We start from the raw sequence: 21,803 nt of genomic DNA, 5'->3' as shown, positions 1-21,803 counted from the left end.
AAGGAATTCACTAAAGCAAAGGAAAGAAAATAAAGGAAAACACATTGGTTGATGGACTTCAAGTACAGTGAGCAGAATGTGAAATTGGGACACATTTGCCAGCAAAACTAAAACTCATCTCTGTCAGCCTCTTGTCCCTCAAAACAAAACTTATCACAAAGAATCACTGAATATTTTAATGGCATATTTATGGAAATTGTGTAGAAACTAAATTGTGATATAATAATGGAGAAATATTATTAAATATTTGGAGGCTGTAAGATATGCCTGTGGTTTTCACCATAATGCCTCTTATGACTTTGTAATAAACAACCTTTTGATCACTGAGAATTTTTAAATTGTTATTATTAATAATAATAATAATAATAACTAAGAATTTCCCTTCATTTCAGTGCTAAACTGAACTGGGAAAGCAAGCATATTCCTCTGCACTTTGAAAAAAATATTCTCCCATATTGTGTCTTGTATTTTGTTCTCCTATTTCTCCTCAGGAAATGAAATGAGGGGTTGAGGGATTGCCTGGAATGTTAAGTATTTTCACTCTTCCTTTTACCCTTTATTAATTCTTTAAAATGCAAAGTATTGTCATCTTTGGAAAAGTTAAAAAGCAGAAATAACATATTAACCATAGTAATTTTGCACTCTTCAACATCCTTGCTTGATGAGGCTTTGTAGTATAACAATCTGGCAAGCAAAAAAATTAGTATTTCATCTTCCTTGAGGGTAAAAATCTGGAAAAAAGAGGAATGAAGTTTTACATCAAAAATATGTAATATAATGAAATCTATTAAAGAATGCTTATTTCATGCTCAGTACTAGAAGCGGTAGCCACATTTCAGAATTTGCTGCAAAGATGCAGGTTTTGTTTGTTTTTTTTTTCCATATTTGAAAGAAGAGGATCATTCCTAGAAGAACTATTTTATTAGTCTCTGGTAGCCAGGACGACCAGTTCTGGGAGCTGCTGGAGTAGCTCTGGAGCATGGGAAGCAGTCCAGAGCTGGCTCACCATCCACAGGGACTAACAGCATCCATAAGTGCTTTCTTGGATCACTGCCCATAAGTACACTAATTGTTTCTAAATAGATCCAAGAAATGAACCGTTGCTAGTTGGAATCACTTTCTCGGTGAAAGAACATGTTTCTTTTTCATCATCTACATATTTGTGTGCTTTGGAGACTTGACAACAGAAAAGAACAAATTTGGATGAGGAGTTTAGTGCTGGGCCATCTCCATATAGTTAATCATACAATAGAAACATGGAATATAATGGCTTGGACTGGAAAGGAAAGACCATAAAGATCAAGTAGTTTTAATTCCACTGCCATGGGCAGGGACATTTTCCACTAGACAAAAGCCCATCCAGCCTGGCTTGAACACTTCCAGGGATGAAGCATTCACAGCTAATCTGGGCAACTTGTTCCTGTGACTTACCACCTTCAATTTCTTCCTCTAAATTTGACCTCTTTCCATTTAAAGCCATTCCACTTTTTCCTATAATTGTGTGCCCTTTTTAAAACTTCAGCATTCATAAATAGGTTGATATATTCCAAACACTGTCATTCCCATTAAATTAATCCGTGTCGCCTTTACATGTCATGACCTTGTGTCAGGAAAGGTTCTTGACTGAAGACAGCACTCATGGATGAGTGATAAGGGCAAGAACATGTTCTAGAGTTCCAGCAAGAGCAATATGCAAGAACTCTTGAGTGAACAATGTGTTTAAGGCTACCTAAAGTATAATTGTTGCAGAGATAGCTTTAAAATGTTTTTACTATTTTATTTTTGTTGTTGAGTGAGAGACTAATTTTTAGCTTGTGTATTTGACCTTCCCTTAAAACCAGTGCTAGGGTTACTGGGGTAAGGGTTACTCATATGCTTCAAGTCTGGCATGCCAAAATACTTTGTAAAATGGATGGAAAGTAACTTTTAGATTTCGTTTTGATTAGGTTTTTTTAATGCTGGCATTTTTTAAGGCTTTATTATAATATAATAAAAAGAGAACAAAAATTCTTTTGTCTTAGTTTTTGTGATATTCCCTTAAATACAGAATCTTGTGGTACTATAAACTGACCTTGGCAGGTTGAATTTGTCCCTATATGGCCAAGTGAGGCAATTAACTTCTCAGGTGAATGTGTTCTGCAGCTGCAGGAAGTATATTAAAATTCTCACAGCAGCTAAATCCCTCACAACTCCATTGACAATTGCCAGCAGCTTCTAGGAAGAGCTAAGCAGCCTCATTATAAATCATCAGGTGAACGGAATGAGGTTCAGTGTTTAAAGAAAATCAGAACATTAATTTCATAAAATTGAAGCACAAAGCCCAGTGGAGAGCAAGAATTAAGAAGCAAGTTATTAGATTTTTAAGTAATCATATGAAATAAAGCAGCTGAAATATTGTTTTATGATAAATAATATTGCCAATGCAAATCTGATTCATTCTAATGGCTACTGTAATTAACTGCATGGTGTGTAAGGTGCTAATTTTGTGGATGAATAATTGGTTAAAACAAGTTTTATGTATTGCAGTGTAATGTGCTTGTCCAATTTTTCACTTAATTTCAATTAATATGGGTTTTACATGTACTCCACTGTTGCAGTTTTTATGCTTATAATTTTTAATTAGGGAAAAGAAATACCTTGGTAGAACAGAACAAATGAGCAGCACTGTGTGTTTTTCCAAGTTTATTTTTTTCATTAACATACTTCAAGTTGGTATTGTTTAGCCTTCCAAAATGTTAATAATCACTGTTCCTCAGGTTGACTGGAAATGGTGGGGCCAGTTTCCACATAAAATAGAGAGGGAAAAGGAATCTTTCAGTTCTCTCATTTACTTTCTGACCTCTACACAATGTTTTTCAGTTCCAACTATGTGTTTTATTACCCTTCCTGGAGTTTTCAGTGCCACAATAGATTTTAGTGATTAGAACTGTGGGGTGATGTCATTGCTCACCACTGAAAAGGTAGGCTTGTATGCAGTCATAGCTGCTTTATGTCAGAATTGATCACCAGCTGGAGATTCTTACCCTTTTCCAATAAAGGTGCCTACCCATCAGAATGGGTTCTTGTCTTCTGGATTGGTGTTGTTAAACTAGATGAGTGCCACCCTGAGAGTCATATATTAGCCTGCATTTCTTTGAAGAAAAATATTGTCTGTGCCTCAATCTTCTCATGGCATAAAATACGTCTCAGACTGTGCTGCCTCTGCAGCTCAGATGGGCAGGTGTGAGCACCACCCCTGCCCCTCACTAATACCTCTGTGGCAGGCAGACTCTCATGGAGTGGACAGGTTATTTACACTCCCTTTACTCTGGGCTGCCCACACAAGGGACCCCTAGCTCCTAGGGTCACCACTTGGCTGATAAAAGCAGAGCAAATATTCTAATAGAGCTTTTTGTTTGTCCTGCCTCCAGAGACAAATGTTTCTAGGTGTCAGATAAATATCCAGCACCATTGATGCAGTTGTATTATCTCTGACTCTTCTCACTTCCCCAGTATTAAAGATCTTGTGGCCAGAGTGCAGCTGGAAAGAAAATCTCCAACCCACCCTTCCTTAATTTGCCTGGTGCTGTCAACAGAGGAAATCTGTGTTAGTAGTAACAGTGTGGTATAAAAAATAAAGATATTCAAGATGCTGCTGAATTTCTTTTCTCTGTGCATTTTACAGAAGCATAAATAGAGAATAGAAATGCAAACATCATGTTTTGAAAGCCAAAAAAAAAAAATTTTCACCAATTCTGGCTAAACAGAGTCATTGCCTAACCCACACTGTCAAACCCTTCACATATATTTTAATGTGTTCATCTGTATTGCATTGTTATCCTCACTGGGTAAAGAGAGAAGAGCAAGAGACGTAGAAGAAATATTGGGGGGAACTTTTGGTACAGAAAAGGGATGGTGCATAGGTCATTCTGTTTGCACAGGATTAGCTTCATGTCTCTGAAACAAAAATGTTTTCATAGAATTATAGAATGGCTTGGAAGAGACCTTAAAGATAATGTAGTTCCAATTCCTCTGCCATGAGCAAGAACACCTTCCACCAAACCAGGCTGCTGAGAGCCCCCACCCAGCCTGGCCTTGAACTCTGCCACAGATGGGGCATTGGCAGCTTCTCTGGGCAACAGAGTTCACTGATTTTCCACAAGGGGAATGTTTTTTATAAGGTTTCTAGGGAATAAACCTCTTATTAGCATTTACACTTCAACTAATATTTCTGAAGGTTTGAAGAAGTTTCTGCAGGTGCAGAGAAGTTTCTGGGTTCCCTAATATATTATGTTATAGTGCATGTTTTAAAAATGCACATAAAAGAGCAGCACTTTAAAACCAACATACGTGAGGTGAGCTGATGAGCTGCAGACAGAAATATATCATCTAGACATCTAGATCTGGCTGTATCCCAGCCCAATTCACTAAACCCTCTGCTTGCTCCCTGACAGGCCAGATGACTCTGAGGACCCAGCATGTTCAGGACTCCAAGATGGGCTTTGTAATCAATGCAATATACTCCATGGCCTATGGGCTCCACAACATGCAGCTGTCCTTGTGCCCAGGCTATGTGGGCCTCTGTGATGCCATGAAGCCCATAGATGGTCGGAAACTCCTGGAATCCCTCATGAAGACTAACTTTACCGGGGTCTCTGGGGACATGATCTTGTTTGATGAGAATGGCGACTCACCAGGAAGGTAACGCTGACATTTGTCAAACTGTTTAATAGCAGAGATAATAACAACACATAGTGGGTATGTGCAGACTTTGCTACAGAGCAAAGGTCTCATACTCCTAGTTTTACATTTCCTGATTCCTGTGCTTATTTTGCAAAAATAGAGGATTTTTTTAAATGTGCATTTTTTTATGGCATTTCAAGTTAGAGATGTGGGCTTTCAGATGCAAAAGCTTCCTGTATTAATTTGCATTTTTGTCTGTACCATTTAAAATTATTATTACTGAAAACAAATTATCAGACCTTTATGTTTGTAGACCATGATGTCGACCACATCCTGTTTCTCTCTTTATGTGGGACTTTAATTGTATGTGCTTGGTTGACCTATAAACAATCATAGCAGACTTAGTTCTTCCATTAAGAAAGCTAAAACAATATCAGTAATATTGTACTGATGCATCTGGGATTTTTTTAAATCAGAATTGTTAAAAAACCTGCTTACATATATTCCAAATGAAATCTTTCCACTTGCATAACACACTAAGCTATCAATCCATACTGTGCTGCTCTAAGACAAATTGAATTTAAACAAAGCTTATTTTGTTGGCAGCATGCATTAATATGTATACATACATCTACGAAATATAAGACAAATTTCTCTACGACACATGCATCCATAGAAATGCACATTAGTGGAAACAGTCTTGAAATGGGGATTTTTCTGTTTCTGCCTACTGAATTTTCAGAGGAAGAACAGCAAGTATGATATTATCCAAAGTATATGTATTTCCTATATTTTGATGTATTTTCTGCCTTGTTCACTGCTTTTGCTCTGGTATTGTTTGAGATAACCCATTATGTCCACATTATTGGAAGGTTTTAAACATCATTGTTATGGTTCCATATAAACATATGATTAGAGGGAAAATTTTTATACTATATACCATTTAAATTGTCTCCTCCCACTAATGTGAACAAAAAGGAAATCAATAACTTCCTAGTAGAAACGGGTTGGAAAATGTAAACTCATTGGTCAAAATATTTTGACATTTCCAAAAATTTCTGCAATTTCAAACCTGCTTTTTTTCTTCATTCTATTTGCAAACCTGTAAATTCAGCATTCTCCCCAAAAGCAGGCAGGACAGCCACCTACACAGCAGTCTGTGTCTGTTTCTGGAGACACAAATTTACAAATTCTACCGAATCAGCCTTTAAGGAACGGCACTGTGAGCTAGTAGAACTCAGGCACAAACTGGCAGAAACCTAGGAAAATTTCAGATGGAAATTTATTTTCAGAGCATTTTAGCATGAGGAAGGCTGTCTTCTGCTAAATGTTTCTATTTTAACAAATAGCTGAATTTTGAAGAAAGGTGTTAAGTCTGAATTTTTCTGGCCAAATTATTTTTAAAAGACATCTCAGACTTCTTTAAAAGGATTTCTTTTTCGTTTAAAGGTGATCAGGTGCAGTGGACTGTATCCTACCCCATTCCAATTAGTTTCTTGTATAAAAATGACTGTGATTAGTGAGTGATGTGTGACCTGCCAAAAATAAATATGTGACTTGACAACATCAATAACAATATCTAAATATTGCAAAGAGATCTTTTGCTTTTCTTTTCCTCATTGTTGTCATTCTTAACAAGAATAATTTAGCACCATTTGTTGCAATGAATTTAATTGAATATGTTGGATATTTTTAAATTCTAAGAAAGATGGTGAGGAAATATGTGAAGTCATTTGCTCAGTCACAATTCGACATAAGTATTTCCCTGAAGAGCATGGGGACACCATGTGGAATGTGTACCTCAGGATAGCCCAACTTTAAGAAGGTCCAGCTTCCCTGGATTTGTGTGATAATTGTGTCTACTCAAACAAATTAACTGTGAGTGGTTACAAAGTGGTACCAGAATTTGTTTTCTTTTGAATCATAGTTATTTGTCAACAATAGTCACATCATTAAATCCAGTTCATGTGCTTAAGTCAGACAACATTGAGTCAAAATGTACTCTTTCATGATTAAGAATATTTTATAGGAAACTCCATTTCTAATTTCCAGATTTTGAGTAGTATATAGTCTTTTAAGCATTGTCAAACACTATTTGCAAGAGCTTGGAGTTGGTGCAGTCATATTGGAACAACTCCTCTGCCCTGTTCCCTTGCACTGATAACTCCATCTTCACTTTGTGAAACAGGAATTTAAATCCTCACAGCTGTACTGTGGTGGTGGTGTTAAGCAGGAAATCAAAACATAAAAAGCCTTTCTGACCTAGATAACTCAGGATTTTAATGTATAGAAAAAAGGTTTTGATATTATATAACAGATGATTAATCCTACAAGATGCTTTGAATCCTGACCCTATTTCAAAGTTCTTTATGTGTATGCTGAGTTTTAAGCAGTCTAGTGTAGGGCCTGTTCTGTGTGAGTCAGGAGACATGGAAATAAAACAAAGAGTATGGGAGCCATGATTCCTCAGGAAGATAACAATTATCTTTAAGCATTATCAAAACTCTAAAGAAGAAATTGAGGAGGGAAGAACAGGCATGAACAAAACAAGATGCTGCTGTTTTGACTGTGCTACCAGCAGAATGTGTATTCCTAGCAATATCATGGCACTTCTGTTTTGAAACAAGTATTTTGCACAGTGATTAGAGCACTGCTGGAAATGTGCTATTGTACCATCTGGTCTCTCCTATCCTAAAGTGACAAACTGTCCCTGTATTATCTCAAGGAACCTCCAGGGAACCAGTGACTCATGAGCCTTCACTGTAGCAATGGGCTTACTGAATCTGGCTATTTCTACCCATCCATCAATGCTGCTCTCCACAGAGAAGAGAGACAAGACTTATTAAGGCAATACTGTATTAAATTTGTTAGGTTCCTTTTCAGTATTCCCCCTGTGATGTATGCATGGAACTACTTCTGGAGAGGATCACTGGTTTAGTTTCTGTGGCCTGTCAAACCCTGGCAGCACTTTTGTTAGCATGTCCATGAAACCCTAAACTGAAAGCTTTAACAAAGTTATACTCATGGGTGTGTTGAGTGTCTGACATTGAATAATGGCTCTACTGTGGCTTCTGTGCTAACTTTTTGGTTAGTCTGTTTAATCCTTGACAAACTGTTACTATGGCTGAGAACCTCAGAAAAGAGTTAGTTTATAACCATGTGCACAAGTCTGTTTCTTTGGGTTTGTGCTTGTGTTATCTGGATTCAATTATTTTGTGTCAGTCTGGCATTCATATCTCCAACTTTGAGATCATTGTTGAAGCTGTGGACATTACCTTTTTTACACAATATGGAAAGTGAAATATTTCAAAATGTAGAAGTTTAACAAATTTTTCATTCTACATGTGCTTATTTCTTCTTCTTCGTAAAGATTCAAGAACTATATAATGTGTGTAATGTCACATTGTCCATTCAGTAAGACTCCACTTTCATTTCCTTTTAGAGGCTGCTTACAGTCCTGATCCTGCCCTGCATGTGATTTTGGCATTGAGTCCCTGCTGCACCATAGTTTCCCCACTGTGACAGAATTTTTTATGATGTAAAGCATCTTGAGATCAATAGATGGACAATATTATAAAACAGTTTTCCTGGGGTTTTTTTTTTTTTTTTTTTTTTTTACATCAGGACGGGAAAAATATTGATGTTAGATACAGTATGGCTACTGCTTGTCCATCTTAAAAGTGTTTCCTCAAAATTTAAAAGAGATATCAATGTATCTGTCACGGTTTAATCCCAGTCAGAAACCAAGTACCTTGCAGATGCTTCCTCAGTCCTGCATCAATAGAATCAGGGAGAGAACTGAAAGAGCAAGAGCTAGAAAACTCATGGGTTGAGATAAAGACGGTTTAACAAGAAAAGCAAAAGCCATCAACACAAGCAAAGCAAACCAAACCAAGAAATTCTTTCATTTCTTCCTGGGTAGGCAGGTGTTCATCCATCTCTAAGAGAATAGGCCCCATCATGCATAATGGTGACTTGGGAAGACAAAAGCCACAGCTTCAAACATCCCCTCCTTCCTCCTTCTTCCCCCTACTTTATATATTGATATACTGAATACTCCTTGAGTCACTTGGGGTCAGCTGAGTCTCCTCTCAACTTCCCATTCATTCCCAACCTCCTTACCAACTTGACAGTGCAAAAAGGCCTCGGCTCTGTATAAATCCTGCTCAGCAATAACAAAAACATCTCTATATTATAAAATGTTTTCAGCAGAAATCCAAAACACAAACCTATACCAGACACTGTTAAGAAGAAAATGACTCCATCTAAACCCAGCAGGGTATCTTACTAGAGAGATTGTTTGATTTAATGAGCAAGTTATTTTCCTCGTTTGTACACTGAACTTCATAAATTACACTCTTACAATACCACTCTTAATTCAACCCTGTCTATATGCTTTCCCTTCAGCACTAATTTGGTGCTGAGTGACAGGAAAAAGATGTCTCCTTGTTTATGCGACAGCTTTTTAAAGTCAAGTGTCATAACCTTCTTGGTCTACATTGTTTTCTTGTTTGCCTTCAGTAAATTTCATATTGCTTAAACATATTAATTCTAACTCCATTAAAGAAGAGGCAAAGAAAAGCATGGAAAAATTTCTTCAGGAGCTGCCCAACTTTTCAAACATGCCTTATAAGACAGTGCTAAAAGAACAGGAGGCCTGTATGGCAGAAAGGTGGGCTGGTGTTCAGCTGTAGGAGAAAGTGAGTCCTACGTGGCTCCACAGACTTTCTGCAGGAGTGTGGGAACTGAAGAGAAAGTAGGAGGAAGAGGAACATGAAACTGAAAACTCTGATGAGCTCTATCTTTGACCCAAAAGCAGCCTAGAACTGAGTCATGAGTACTTTTTCTCTTCCGCATCATACTTTACAAGGAATGAAATGTCTTTCAATCACCAAGGAATTACTTAAAAATGATTATATAGATTGGAAAGACCAGCATTTAATGATGCAATGTTGGAGAAGAGAAAGGGGAAAGAAAAAAAAAAAGAAGGATTCCTGGACTCTGTGCCTCGAGAGTGATGCCTGATTCATTTCTGGGTGCCACACCAAATTTCATCTTGCAGTCTTAGAGCACGGGAACTTTCCTTTGATCACACAGAGGTTGCTTCTACCTCACTTTGAGAGTTTATCTATCATCTTCTTCCCTCAGGAGAGGAAGAAGCACATGCAGACAGTGAGAAGGACATAGTGTTAAGAATTAGCTTTATAGGTTTAGATTACTCAACATCTGCTATAGAGGGAACTGGGGCTCCATATGCTATTGCCTTCCAGGGCTGAAAAGTAACTTTTAGATTAGCAGATTTAATTCTCTTTGACTCAATTCATTGTTTTCTTCAAATAAATAGTCATTCTCAGAAACACAGTCAACCCCAAAGTGTTCAGGGAACATTTTATTGTGATGGAAAAAATCCCCAAAAACTCCCAAAAATAAACCCAAAACAGAACTTAATAAAAAGCAAACAAAGAAAACATTCCAGCCGCCCAACTTAACACACGTCAAGAAAGGCAAGATTATGATATCACAGAAACTATTGTGAGATACTCAAGGGTATTGTACTCATAATTCTTTAAATTTTTTCTTCTTCATTTCAACATGCTTGATTTTTGACTGTATCGTATTCCTTTATTTGAAATATTTCATGATGTTCTCCTCAACTCAGCTATGTCTCTCCTTTCTGTTTCCTTTGTTATCTTTCATTCAAAGATATGAAATCATGAATTTTAAACAAATGGGGAAGGACTACTTTGATTATATCAATGTTGGCAGCTGGGACAATGGTGAGCTGAAAATGGATGATGATGAAATATGGTCAGAGAAAAGTAATATCATCAGATCTGTGTGCAGTGAACCCTGTGAGAAAGGCCAGATAAAGGTAAATATTTTCTTCATTTGCTTCAGTGTTGCAGTATGCACATCCTTAAAATTTGAAAAAAGTTTTTTCTTGACTTCTACATGGAGATAGTATCCCACACTTTAATTAAAATGTATAGACTTATGTATTTAGTTCTTATTCTTATCATAATCATATCACTATTTTATTAAGCTGCCATTTTCTTAACTCCACTGTCTGTGGACTGTTGCCCATGGTGCTTCCTGCATTGTTAAAATGCTGCAAGTCTGTAGCTTACCTTGAAGTCATTTATATTAGAACCAGTGGAATGAGGAGATGGGCATGTTCAACCATAAAAAAAATCAGGTGTGATTTCTGACAAGTCTCACTGGAGGTTCAATTTTCTCATGTGTTAAAACAGCATGACTGAAAATTGGGAAGCAGCTGCAGAGAAGGGCTGGTGGGAGCATGACCAGTGTCTGCAATACAAAATTAATCTCTTTAGCTTGAGTTTTACAGAATTTTAGGACACGGTCACCCTGTTTAAGTCACTAATTAGTCTTTGGCTAAGTCATTTAACTGAGTTTCATCAGATTGATTGTATTTGTCTCCAGTGTCAACATAAGGAATTATGTCAGGCTTATGAATAATATGCTATTCCAGATGAGGAGTCATGAAAACGGTTAAGATCAGGCTTGGTGTAGAACGACTTCTATCTCTTCACTGACAGTAAAAGACACCCAGACAGGACAGTTGGTTCTGATGAGAGCACACCTTCTGCAGACACATAAATGCAGGTGTGAGTTAGTCCCACAGTCGCTGAACTCCGGTTTGTTAGCCTGCTTCGGGCACAGTCACACATGGGGAGGACAGAGATGGACAAACAGCTAACATCTTCAGGACTGTGTGGCTCTGAGCTCCTTTATGATCTGTTGTCACAACACAGCTGAAGGGAAGTATCTTGTGATCTTCATTAACACAGTCACCTTCCACCTTCTGCCCATGCTCCCAGGGATTCTCTCAAGACGATCATTCGCTACGAAGCCAAGTCATCACACACTTAGATATATGCTTGAATTCCGGTGTTGGAAATGTTCTGTTTGCTCCTCATTTCGTCATTGATCATAAATCTCAGAGCTTACCTGACATTCTTTGTCTTCATGGTCTTCACAGATGATGGTGGGACCTTGACCCTACCGAGCTCTGTTGTGGTTTTCCTGCAAACTTCTCTGTGACTGAGTTATTATGCAGGGATTTAAAACATTGAGTATAATGCTATTCAACATTCAGCTAGAGTTGGGGAATCCATCCACAAGATCTGATAAAACCCAAATACAACCCAACTCTTTATATTTGAAAGAGTGTGGACATATGATTATTTAAATAAATACAGGTTCAAAGGATTGTACAGATGACAAGGGCAAAGGAAAATAATATTTGTTTTAAAGATGATTATTTATCTTAAAAGGGACAGAAAAAATGATTTACAGTTAAGTGATACAACAAATAATTATGCAGGAAATTAAAAATAAAAGGATGAATAAATTCGTGGCTGAGAAATTTAACACAAAAAAAGTCTGACTTTACTCTGAGTCGTGAAGAACCATTATCTTGATTTCTAGAGGAGGATACATAATCCTTCTCTGGTAGTTCTAGGTAAGAAATTATCAATGTACCAGTGCCCCAATTTATTTGTCAAATTCCAAGTATTTTACAGAAGAACTTCATTGACCAGAAAGTTACATGGAAAATGGTAAATTAATTCTTCATATAGAATTTTAGGTGTTTTGATGATAACATAGGGTTTTTATTTTGCCATTTAATTTTCTTGACTATTTTATAAAAATAAAATTATGGATTTTTATAATGTGTCAAGGTAATAAAGATATGCTCCTTAAAATAGTACAAGCTTTCTAAAAATTTATTTTCCCAAATACAAAATAATTGTCATTTTTTTCAACTTTTCATTCTATTTCAAAATGAAAGAAATCCCAAAATTTGATTTATTCTGGAGGAAAGATACTCTGTTTTGGAAGTTTCTTTAGTCTCAGTTCTTGCAGAATAAATCACTTATGCTCTTCTAGCCTTTCCATCAATTTAACTGCTTTGGTGTTGCTGTTTTTCTTTTCATTCTACAATTTAAATCAAAACAAATTAATATCAAAACAAAACCAACCAAACCACAAAATTTGAAAATTTTCAAGTCCCTATATTGGTGATGAAAATTAGATAATTGAATTTGTTTTTCACTGCAGCATTGCAAAGAGCAATTCCATTCTTTTTGATTATGCTCTTTTACATGTTTGGTTTTTTAATTAAAATTCCAATAAAGACATTTGGCTTTAAATACACTTTCTGAATTCATCATTGCAAAACATAAAAGAAGGTCAACCTATTTCTTATCCTATAATTGGAAGTATTTGTTTGTAAACTGTTTGGGAAGAGGAGACAAACTGGGAATACTTTATTTCAAAAGAAAAACATATTGACAAGAAGCACAGATGTTCCCAGAGATGATAAATAAGGGTCTTTAAAAATCTGCATTTCAATCATAAGTATGCAATAACATTTAGTAGTAAATTATGAAATGAGTAATCAGGTCAGATGTTAGAATGGAGAAAGATAAGATTCTCACCTTTAAATGGTAATTAGAAATGCAGTAATTAAATAATTCTGGAAAAAGCATGTTCAGTTTTCTGTCTGGAAAAATAAGTTTTTAATAAATCACTCACTATTGGATGAAAAATAAGCACTCAAAAGTCTTTAGGTAACCAACACTTAGGGACATGGTACTGTTGACATGTTTCTCTGTATGGACCACCTTGGAGTGAATTATGTGTCTTCACTATCATGGACTGACCTCTGTAGGCACACTGAGATCTATGGAGCTTTGCAAATTCTAAGAGGGAAAAAACCTCATTTTTTTTGTCATCCTGTACCTACCCTTATACTTCTCTGGGATTGGTGGATTCTTTCCTTTGATACCTACACGATGGAGAACTAAGAACTTTTGTCACATTTTATCTTTGAAAACATATAATGAAGAGGAATAATTAAATTTCAAAAACTCTTCTATTAAAAAAAAATACATTAAAAAATTAAATTAGCAACCAGGTGAGCACAGATGTGTGTTTATGCTGCTAAAATAAATGTCAATTTTTGTCTCAGGTGATCCGTAAAGGAGAAGTGAGTTGCTGTTGGACCTGCACTCCTTGTAAAGAAAATGAATATGTCTCTGATGAATACACGTGCAAAGCCTGCCAGCTTGGCTCCTGGCCCAATGAGGAACTCACAGGTAAATGAGTTGAGGTTGTGCTTGTGTTGTCAATGAAAATGCTCATCTAATGAGCTGAAGAAACAGCTGGCAGGCACAGGTGAGTATGAGGATGGTTTTGGTCAGAGGGAACATGGGGATAAAGCTAGGGTTTGAACTGAAGCTGATATTTTTCTCCTGAACCTAATCCAGGAGTTATTCACATAGCTCAACTCCTTTCAAAAGACCTGAACTACTAGATCTTGAAACAAAAAAATAGGTCCTGGTTTTGTATTCAGTCCTGTCCTAACCTCTAGATGGTAATACAGATCTTAGCCTTCCTATACAGAAAATAAATGCTTATTTTATCAAAGAAATTATTAAGAAATATTGAATTTAGAAGTTTTATTATCCCTCTAAGCAGAGGAATAGCGCACTACCTTCTTTTTTAATCTGACAAAGTTCTGATTTAGTTGCTGTATTTACTGCTGCTAAAAGCTCGAGTTCTCCAAACAGACTTTGGTTTGCATTAGTCCTTTGTTCATCAGAGTCTTCTGGAACCGTTCAAGTGTTCATCCTTGGCATAGACCTCTGTGCTCTGGCAGAATACCAGTTAGGCTTCTCTGGAGATAAATTACTCCAACATTGTATCCCACAGCCCCTCTTCTTTATGACTAAGAAACAGAATTCAAATATTCAAACGCTCGGAGCACAAACCACTTCAAAACACTGTTCAGGGATCATGTTTTCACTGTGCCAGTTTTTATACAGACAAGGGGAGAAAAGACAGGTTGCTTTTTTTTCTAGAAGAAGTCTCAGACCTGATTTGCTTATAGTTTCTACAGATGAGGGGAAGCACTTTGAGGTGTGAGGGAAGACAAAGGAAAATGCAGTTTGCTGCATGAATTTATGTAAGTGGACGAGAGTAAGGCTTGGCCTCTAGGCAGATTTTCAGTTAGAAAGCTAATCCTTTCCTGTTTAAGGACTGCTGCATTGCTGTGATAAATAAGCTTGGCTACCAAATTATTGCAAGAATATTATTTAACCATTGAACTAAAGTGGTATTTTTCAGAAAATGTCAAACATGACACTTTCCCTACGAAAAAAAAATCTTTCAACTGAGACAACTGGACTAGTGGTAAAATGGACTTTCCAGTTCTGCTGCATCCATGCTCCCCTAGCCCTGTTCCCCCCGTTCTGCCTCCATGGGCAACCAACAACCAGCCAGCAAAGTCTTCTCTCAGGGAAAGATTTCTTGTGTCAGGAGAATGCAGAAGGGGAGAAAAGAAGAATAGGCTGCGTGTTTCCCCAAAAATAGAGTATTGAGGGTGCAGTTACAATGTGGGATACACTTCTCAGAAGCTTCGAAAGGCCACGTTGCAGGCACCAGATATTAGTGCACCAAGCTGGTCAGTTCATGAAGGTCAAATAGTGCATTGGTCAGCCTTTCAATCTCCAGGGATTTTGTCTGAGATATTGTATATCCCAGCCCAGGCCCTTGTTCAGATGAGCACCTGAGGTTTTACCCAACATAGATCAGGTAAAAAAGGAACTGCTGCAAGTCACTTAGGAGGGCATTTGTTCCAAGCGCCAACAGAGAAGCCAGAGAACCAGTGGTGGGAAGGAAGTGTCCACTGACTTGGTGAAGTTTGTGTAATTAGACACTAAGCACCGTATGTAAGGCAAAGTGGACTGACCAGGCCTCAGGCTGACCCTCAAGCTCTGTGCTTTGAGCTGGCTCCCCAGGACATACAAATTTCCATTATTCAAGCATGGTTCACCATGTCACTGAACATTGTTCCATGTTCAATGACATGGTGTTATGGTCTCCTGGGAAGATTCACCCTCTGAAAGTCTCACTTTGCCCTCACAATGGAAAAGTAAGATGGATTGGCCTCTCAAAAGCTTCATAGGTTGAGTTTTCCACCTATCAGTGAGTGTTTTTAAGGAAATCAGTTGTATTTTTATTCAAGCTGATAGATTTTTGCATTACATGAGCAAACATTTTGTTATTTGCAAAACTACATTTTGCAAACCATTTGTCTGGCTTCAGACATGCATTTTATGCCTTTATGGGGACCAAAACCAATCTGTACAAAAGGAACCCTTGACATCAGTGCCAAGCAATATTCCTCAGGAGATATAACACTAGTTCCTCAGCCAGGCACAAATTTGGCAGACCCTATTTGGAAACCAAGCCCTCTTTGGCCTCCATGAGCACAGCTAGTGGAATGTGCCCTCCTGGTAACAGGACACCCATCTCACAACTCCAGAGCTGCCTCGTCCCCACCCAGCTCATTATCAGCATGATGGTTGTATCTTGCCTTATTTCACTTTATATCACAAAGGGATTTTAAGAAATCTATTGCCAGCCCATCTATACAAAACAATGAGTTCTATTTTTAATGATCATATTCCTAGCGCCAACTTTTGCGCTTATAAAAAATCTACCTCTCAATCTTGTTTAAAACATAGGATTTAGTAATAAATGTGCATCAAAAGTAAGAAGAAGTTGGTGTATTTTTTATTCTGGCAAGGAAATTTCCTTTGTATTTATTAAAGTATACAGCAACCTCCTTGAAGTGTCCCTGCATCTGATACTGCAGCATACTAAGTCTCTTTGCTGGTTGATAAAGCCATTTCCTAGGAAATGTCAGCTCCACAAAGCTGCACATACAAAACCTCATTAGAATGTCTTCCCTGCGTGATCACCTTCAGATGAGAGTCCTGTAAATTTATCAGCCACACACCTGAAATTGCTTTCAACATGGAGCTGCACCTCACTGTTTGCCAGAGATCTGACCTTGGATAAAAACTTATTTGGAATCCTTTCTTGGCTCACATAACAAAACACTGCTTACATCTTTCTTATGCTCAATGATCAGCATCAGTTTTGTGCTACTAAGTTTAATAAATAAAACACATAGTGGCAGGGATGTTATTGACAGAAAGGAAGACAGATTAATGCACTTTTTCAGCCACCTATGAAATATCAGAATTCAGATACAGCAGGGAAAAGACAGAAGGGTTGCAATATCTGTAGGAAAACAAATTTATTCTCAGAACAGAAAATGACATTGAAGAGCTGAAGTACAGAAAGGCACAGAGAATCCAAAGGTAGTGGAAAAGGTAAGTGGGAGCAAGAGTTTCTCCTGATTAAACCAGTTACTGGAAAATATCTCCATCTAGAAGTGAAGGTGAGGCAAGAAAGAGAATGTTAACTGCCCATGTTTTATTTTGTCACAAATTTCAGATTGCTTTTGCATACAAAATTCCCCAGGGATCAGGCTCCTCCTTGGACAGAAACCTAGTAAGTTGCTTCCTTTTCTTAAGATTTATATGTACTATCCCAACATGTACCAGAAGTAATCTTCTTCCTCCTGGCCTATTATCAAGTCATGCTTCCCAGTGAGCTGTAGCCCCTCTAAGTCCCCATGTGTTGTGTAGGCAGTATCCATCCAATACAGCACCAATTTACACACTAATGTGGCCAGCATGGCTGAGCCACAGACTCAGCTACAGCAGGAGGAACTCAGTGGTTTAAGTCCAGAAGTATATGCCAGTCACTCCTCTCTTCCTCAAAACTCTTCTTTGCATTCTATTCACAGCAGGTGTAAGAGAAATAGATGCCACCCAAGTTTAGATACAGGTGGAGGAATTTTCTTAGTGCTGATGACCAACAGTAATGCTGATTTTTCAGAAGCTTTAGGAGAATCTGAGGATGTGACCTTCTGCATTCAAAAATGATGCTCTAAGAAGATCAAATAAATTTTGTTCAATGTCCCAGAGCTTTTCCACTGTAGGAGCATCTTGGTTCAGTTACCAGTAACATTTAAGGACCTTTTGAGGTGAGAAAGAAGTAATTATTCTGTCTTTCTGACATTGAAGGACAGCATACAACAATACAAAAACCAAAGTTTTGTCTAGTGACTTCAGGAATGGCAAGAAAATCAAATTATATTAATTTCAGTGACAATTGGATTATTTTCAGGTTGTATTGACATTTTTCTCAGTCTCTGTGTATTCCAAATATGCTGACTATTTGATTTTCTTAATTGGATTCCCATGAAAATAGGAGCTTAACTATTTACACCTCTTGAAATGTTTTCTTTGCTATTCAAGGGGGAGAGTATATATCAGAAATATTTATTTTTTTCTATAGCTACAAAAATGCTTTCACCAAATAAAGTACAGTAAAGCCAGGATAACAGGGTGATTTTACTGCCCATCTGGAAGTGACAGATAAGAGACGGATTATCCAAAAAACCCTTGGATGAGAAGGACTGAAAAATGTGTGTGGTAGGGTCTGAGCCTCAGTTGTCTCATAAGACTGGATTCTGCCCCTCACTCAAGCATAAGGTGATTCATCTCTTGCCTGAAATATTTTCAAAAGGTAACCGCTTGCTCCCATCAGGCTGCTTTCTTACATTCCATCTTGCAAAAATGTTGCAGCCATGGGTGATTTCAGCAATTGTCTGACACAGGTCAGAACACAATCTAGTCTGTGCTGACATTGATTTTTCTGCTGAAACATTACTAGGACCTTGCTTTTTGATCATAATTGTAAAGGCTATAATTGAGGCTGAGGGTAGGAGAACACAATTTTCATGTGGTTATTTCTAGTGTTATAAATGCATATCAGCAGAGATGTCCTGTTTTCTGCGCCCTTTATTTCTCTTTCCTTTTTATTTCTTACTCCAAAGGAAATGTAACCATTGCCATAAGTCACTTTCACTCTATTCCTCCTGGAAAAGGTGTATGTGGATGAGTTAAGGGTTCAGGTGGCAATATTACTACCAGGATCTCATTTTCTGCTCCCCTGGTTCTGGGTTTGCACACTTTTCTTTCCCCAATTGTTTGTTCCAGATAGAGTGTGAACTTCAGCTTCCAGTCCAGCATGAGCCACACAACACTTCTGGCTCAAGGTAGCTCATGCAATATTGCTGAGCTCAACAAGCAGCATTTGGAGTCTCCCTGGCTGGATGAAGAGGAACTTGCCAACAAAGCCAGAAGGATCCACTTGTAATTGTGCCTTATGTTATGGAAAGTTTGCATTTGGAACAAAACATTTACAACACACAGAGCCAGCACTTTCTAGTGAGACTTAAATCAAACCAGTAGAGCTAGCATAAGGACAGACCTGATTGTTGTAATTCATCAGTTGTTCCCATCATTCTGCATACTTGTGTAATTAAGGAATAATTTCCCATATGGTTGCAAAGTAACTTTAATGTACTATTCTGAGATTCATGGCTTTACCTCTTACTGCAATGCACAGCTAAATCCATATATTCCAGCTACTGGGAACTCAAGCCCCTGAGCTGCAGGTGCTCCAGCTTTCATGGTTTAAGATGTGACCAGCCCCAAATCCTGTCCTGCAGAGGTGGCAGGATACACACATGCCCAGTCATCAGCTGCCTCTGTTGCCTGTGCAAAGCCACCTTTGCTGATAATTTCAGTAATGGGTGCCAGTCTGGGTGCTGCAGCTGCTTTTGTAACAAGTTCAAAAGGTCCCACCAGAGTAGGGCAAAAGATTGGTGACTACAGTAATTTACCATAGCACCAGAGCAAAGTTCTGACATGTTAATGTCCTCTCTCCATTCAGATGGTCCCAATTCCATGTGAAGGTCAGGGACCTGATATGTCCCCCAGGACTCTGGAGAATGTAATCCTCTGTTTGGATAATGTTGGGGTTGGAAAAAATAAAAAATTATAAAAGCTACCCCATCAGCTTTATGCAAATTTTTATTCTGATGCTGATGTTTTTGCATGTCAGCTTTCCATATATGTGGAAGCCTAAATAACTAATCAAGAGATCCCTCTCCCATCTTTTGGGATTATAGGAAGAGAAAAATTTAGAAGCATTGATATAAAATATTTAATTTCATAACATAAATAGACTTTGAATAATGAGTGCTAAATACCGTATGAAGACACATTCATTATTAAAATGTGGTTACGTTGTTGTTTGCATTTCAACCTTAAAGTTTGGACTTCTGATAATCTTGGAAGGATATTTGAAAAATTACCAAGGAAACTAAATCTATTTTAACAGGTCAAACTTGCTGACCAGGATGCCAAATCCAACTAAAAAATATTTAGAACTTACTAAACTCGCAGCAATTTTCTGCCAGTTTTATTCTCCATGCACAGGTTCAGTGAGCTTTAGCTCATGATGTTAACTTAAGAGAAGTTATTGAATTACCTTCACTTTTCAGTCTCAATCCTATTCACAATCCCTATTCTGTCAACTTTACCTTTGAAAATAGTTTAGTTCTGTATTTTATATTGGTTACCAAGGAAGGGATTTGTCAGTGCTAAGCTAATACAGTTTTATGGATGCCGAAGGCAACTTCTAGGTGTCAAAGTTGTAATAACAAATTAAAACCATGCTAAGAATCAAATCCACAGAAAATATCGTCTATAATATAGTGCTTTATATCTGTAAACTCTTCTCCCAGATGAACTAATTTTAATGTAATATGAAAGATAAGGGACAAATTTGCCTCTACAGAAAGAGAACAGTATACTAATAGACCTACCAATTGACCTATGGCAGTGGTCAGGCCTTCAAGAGCATTTCTTCTCCTTGTTCGTGGCAAAATTTGGTCTATCCATGAAGTAGCTAGAGGCTTTTCTAATATATCAGAAACTACTTAGAAGATCCTTAGACATCCTTATCTGTATTTTCTTAGTGATTTTTTGGGGGTCCTTCAGGAAAACCTTTCCGTAGCATGGTAAATGGAATTCTGATTTTTTGCTATTTGCTCATCTTGCTTTTCACATGTGTATCTGGTGTCTTGCTCCACACTGGCTATCTTTCTGACCAGTAGAGCATAATTACAGTTTTATGCCAATTTTGTTGGAACTCCAGGCATCCTTGAGCACAGAACAACTCGACACCTGCCCCAAAGTGGACTGGGTCCAAACAGCCTTTCCACAAGCCACAGGCCACCTTAGTGCCTCAGCATGCTAAGGTACCACAGGACAAGACTGGGCACCATAGGACAAGACTACTGGCTTTGTTCTACTTGTTTCTGAGCCAGCTAGGAGAGAAAAATTTCCAGGTGCTTGGAGATGTTGACAAAGTGTAAGAGATAGGCTATGGGGCATTGTCATTGCCATTGACAAGAATGAGTTCTTTTTTGGTACCATTTTTAAGCTTATGTCTTGGTATAGTCCAGGTCATCAATCTAACACGAACACTCACAGTGCTGTTTTCCCATCTTTCTTTTACTTGATCTAGTTGTCCTTCTCTGAAAAGTGCCATTGTCAGAAACCATTACCTGCAAAATTATTATATGAAAACTTCACCAATCATTGTTTCATGAAGATGATCCAGTCTTTAAATCTTAATTGAGGAATAAATCATTGCCAAGTTTAGCAATCTCCTTGTAAAGTATACTCAGTGATGGGAAAAATATGACAAGTTTTCAACTCTTTTCTCAGGTATTTAATCAAGAGAATGTAAAAAGAAGTAATAAAGCAAGGAAGGCATGAAATAGTCTGAAACTAATGAGAAACATTTGGTTATGATTCACCTCTGCAACAAAGTTAGAAATGAGGCAAAAATTTAGCCCCTATATCATTGTCTGCATGCAAAGGGCAGCTGCCAGATAAAGACCTTTTCTCTTCAAATCTCCTGTCAAGAATATGTAGCAGTGTTAGAAGCTGGAAACTATTTGTTTCCATGAAATATGAGTTAAATCTTGCTAAAATCAAAAATAGATTTAGAGGTCACTGATTTATAAAGCTTCCTGGGGAAAAACCCACAGTGGGATATCTGCACAGAAGAGAGGATTCCTTTTTGTTTTCACCCTTTTCCCCTACTCTCACTTGTGTAAAATGCTGATTTTTATGATGTGATTACTGTGCTACTTTAAACTTGAAAAAGTCAGAAAGAAATACAATGTCTCCCTCACACTGAATACTAAATAAGAAAACCCATAAAACCAGCAAGAGTTAAAAAGGTATTATCAACCAGTGCAGTGAAAATATTTGATGAAAATTTAATGTCGTTCGTATGTTTAGATGTGGTAATAATTTTATTAATGCAAG

The 21,803-nt window shown here is 37.5% G+C and overlaps 1 protein-coding gene across 9 annotated transcripts in view; it reads left to right on the top strand.

Annotated features, from left to right (window-relative positions):
* The window catches only part of GRM5 (glutamate metabotropic receptor 5), a 245,439-nt gene that overhangs the window by 190,653 nt on the left and 32,983 nt on the right, over positions 1-21,803 (top strand). For all 9 annotated transcript variants that reach the window (XM_014266186.3, XM_014266184.3, XM_014266182.3 and 6 more), the window contains 3 exons: positions 4,434-4,680; positions 10,366-10,534; positions 13,661-13,787. In XM_014266186.3, the coding sequence (XP_014121661.2) occupies positions 4,434-4,680; positions 10,366-10,534; positions 13,661-13,787 (543 nt within the window). The remainder of the gene's footprint in view (positions 1-4,433; positions 4,681-10,365; positions 10,535-13,660; positions 13,788-21,803) is intronic.

The sequence above is a fragment of the Zonotrichia albicollis genome, chromosome 2 (assembly GCF_047830755.1).
Source record: "Zonotrichia albicollis isolate bZonAlb1 chromosome 2, bZonAlb1.hap1, whole genome shotgun sequence".
Lineage (NCBI taxonomy): Eukaryota > Metazoa > Chordata > Aves > Passeriformes > Passerellidae > Zonotrichia > Zonotrichia albicollis.
Note: the sequence above shows the minus strand (reverse complement) of the source record. Positions and strands in the feature narration are given on the sequence as shown.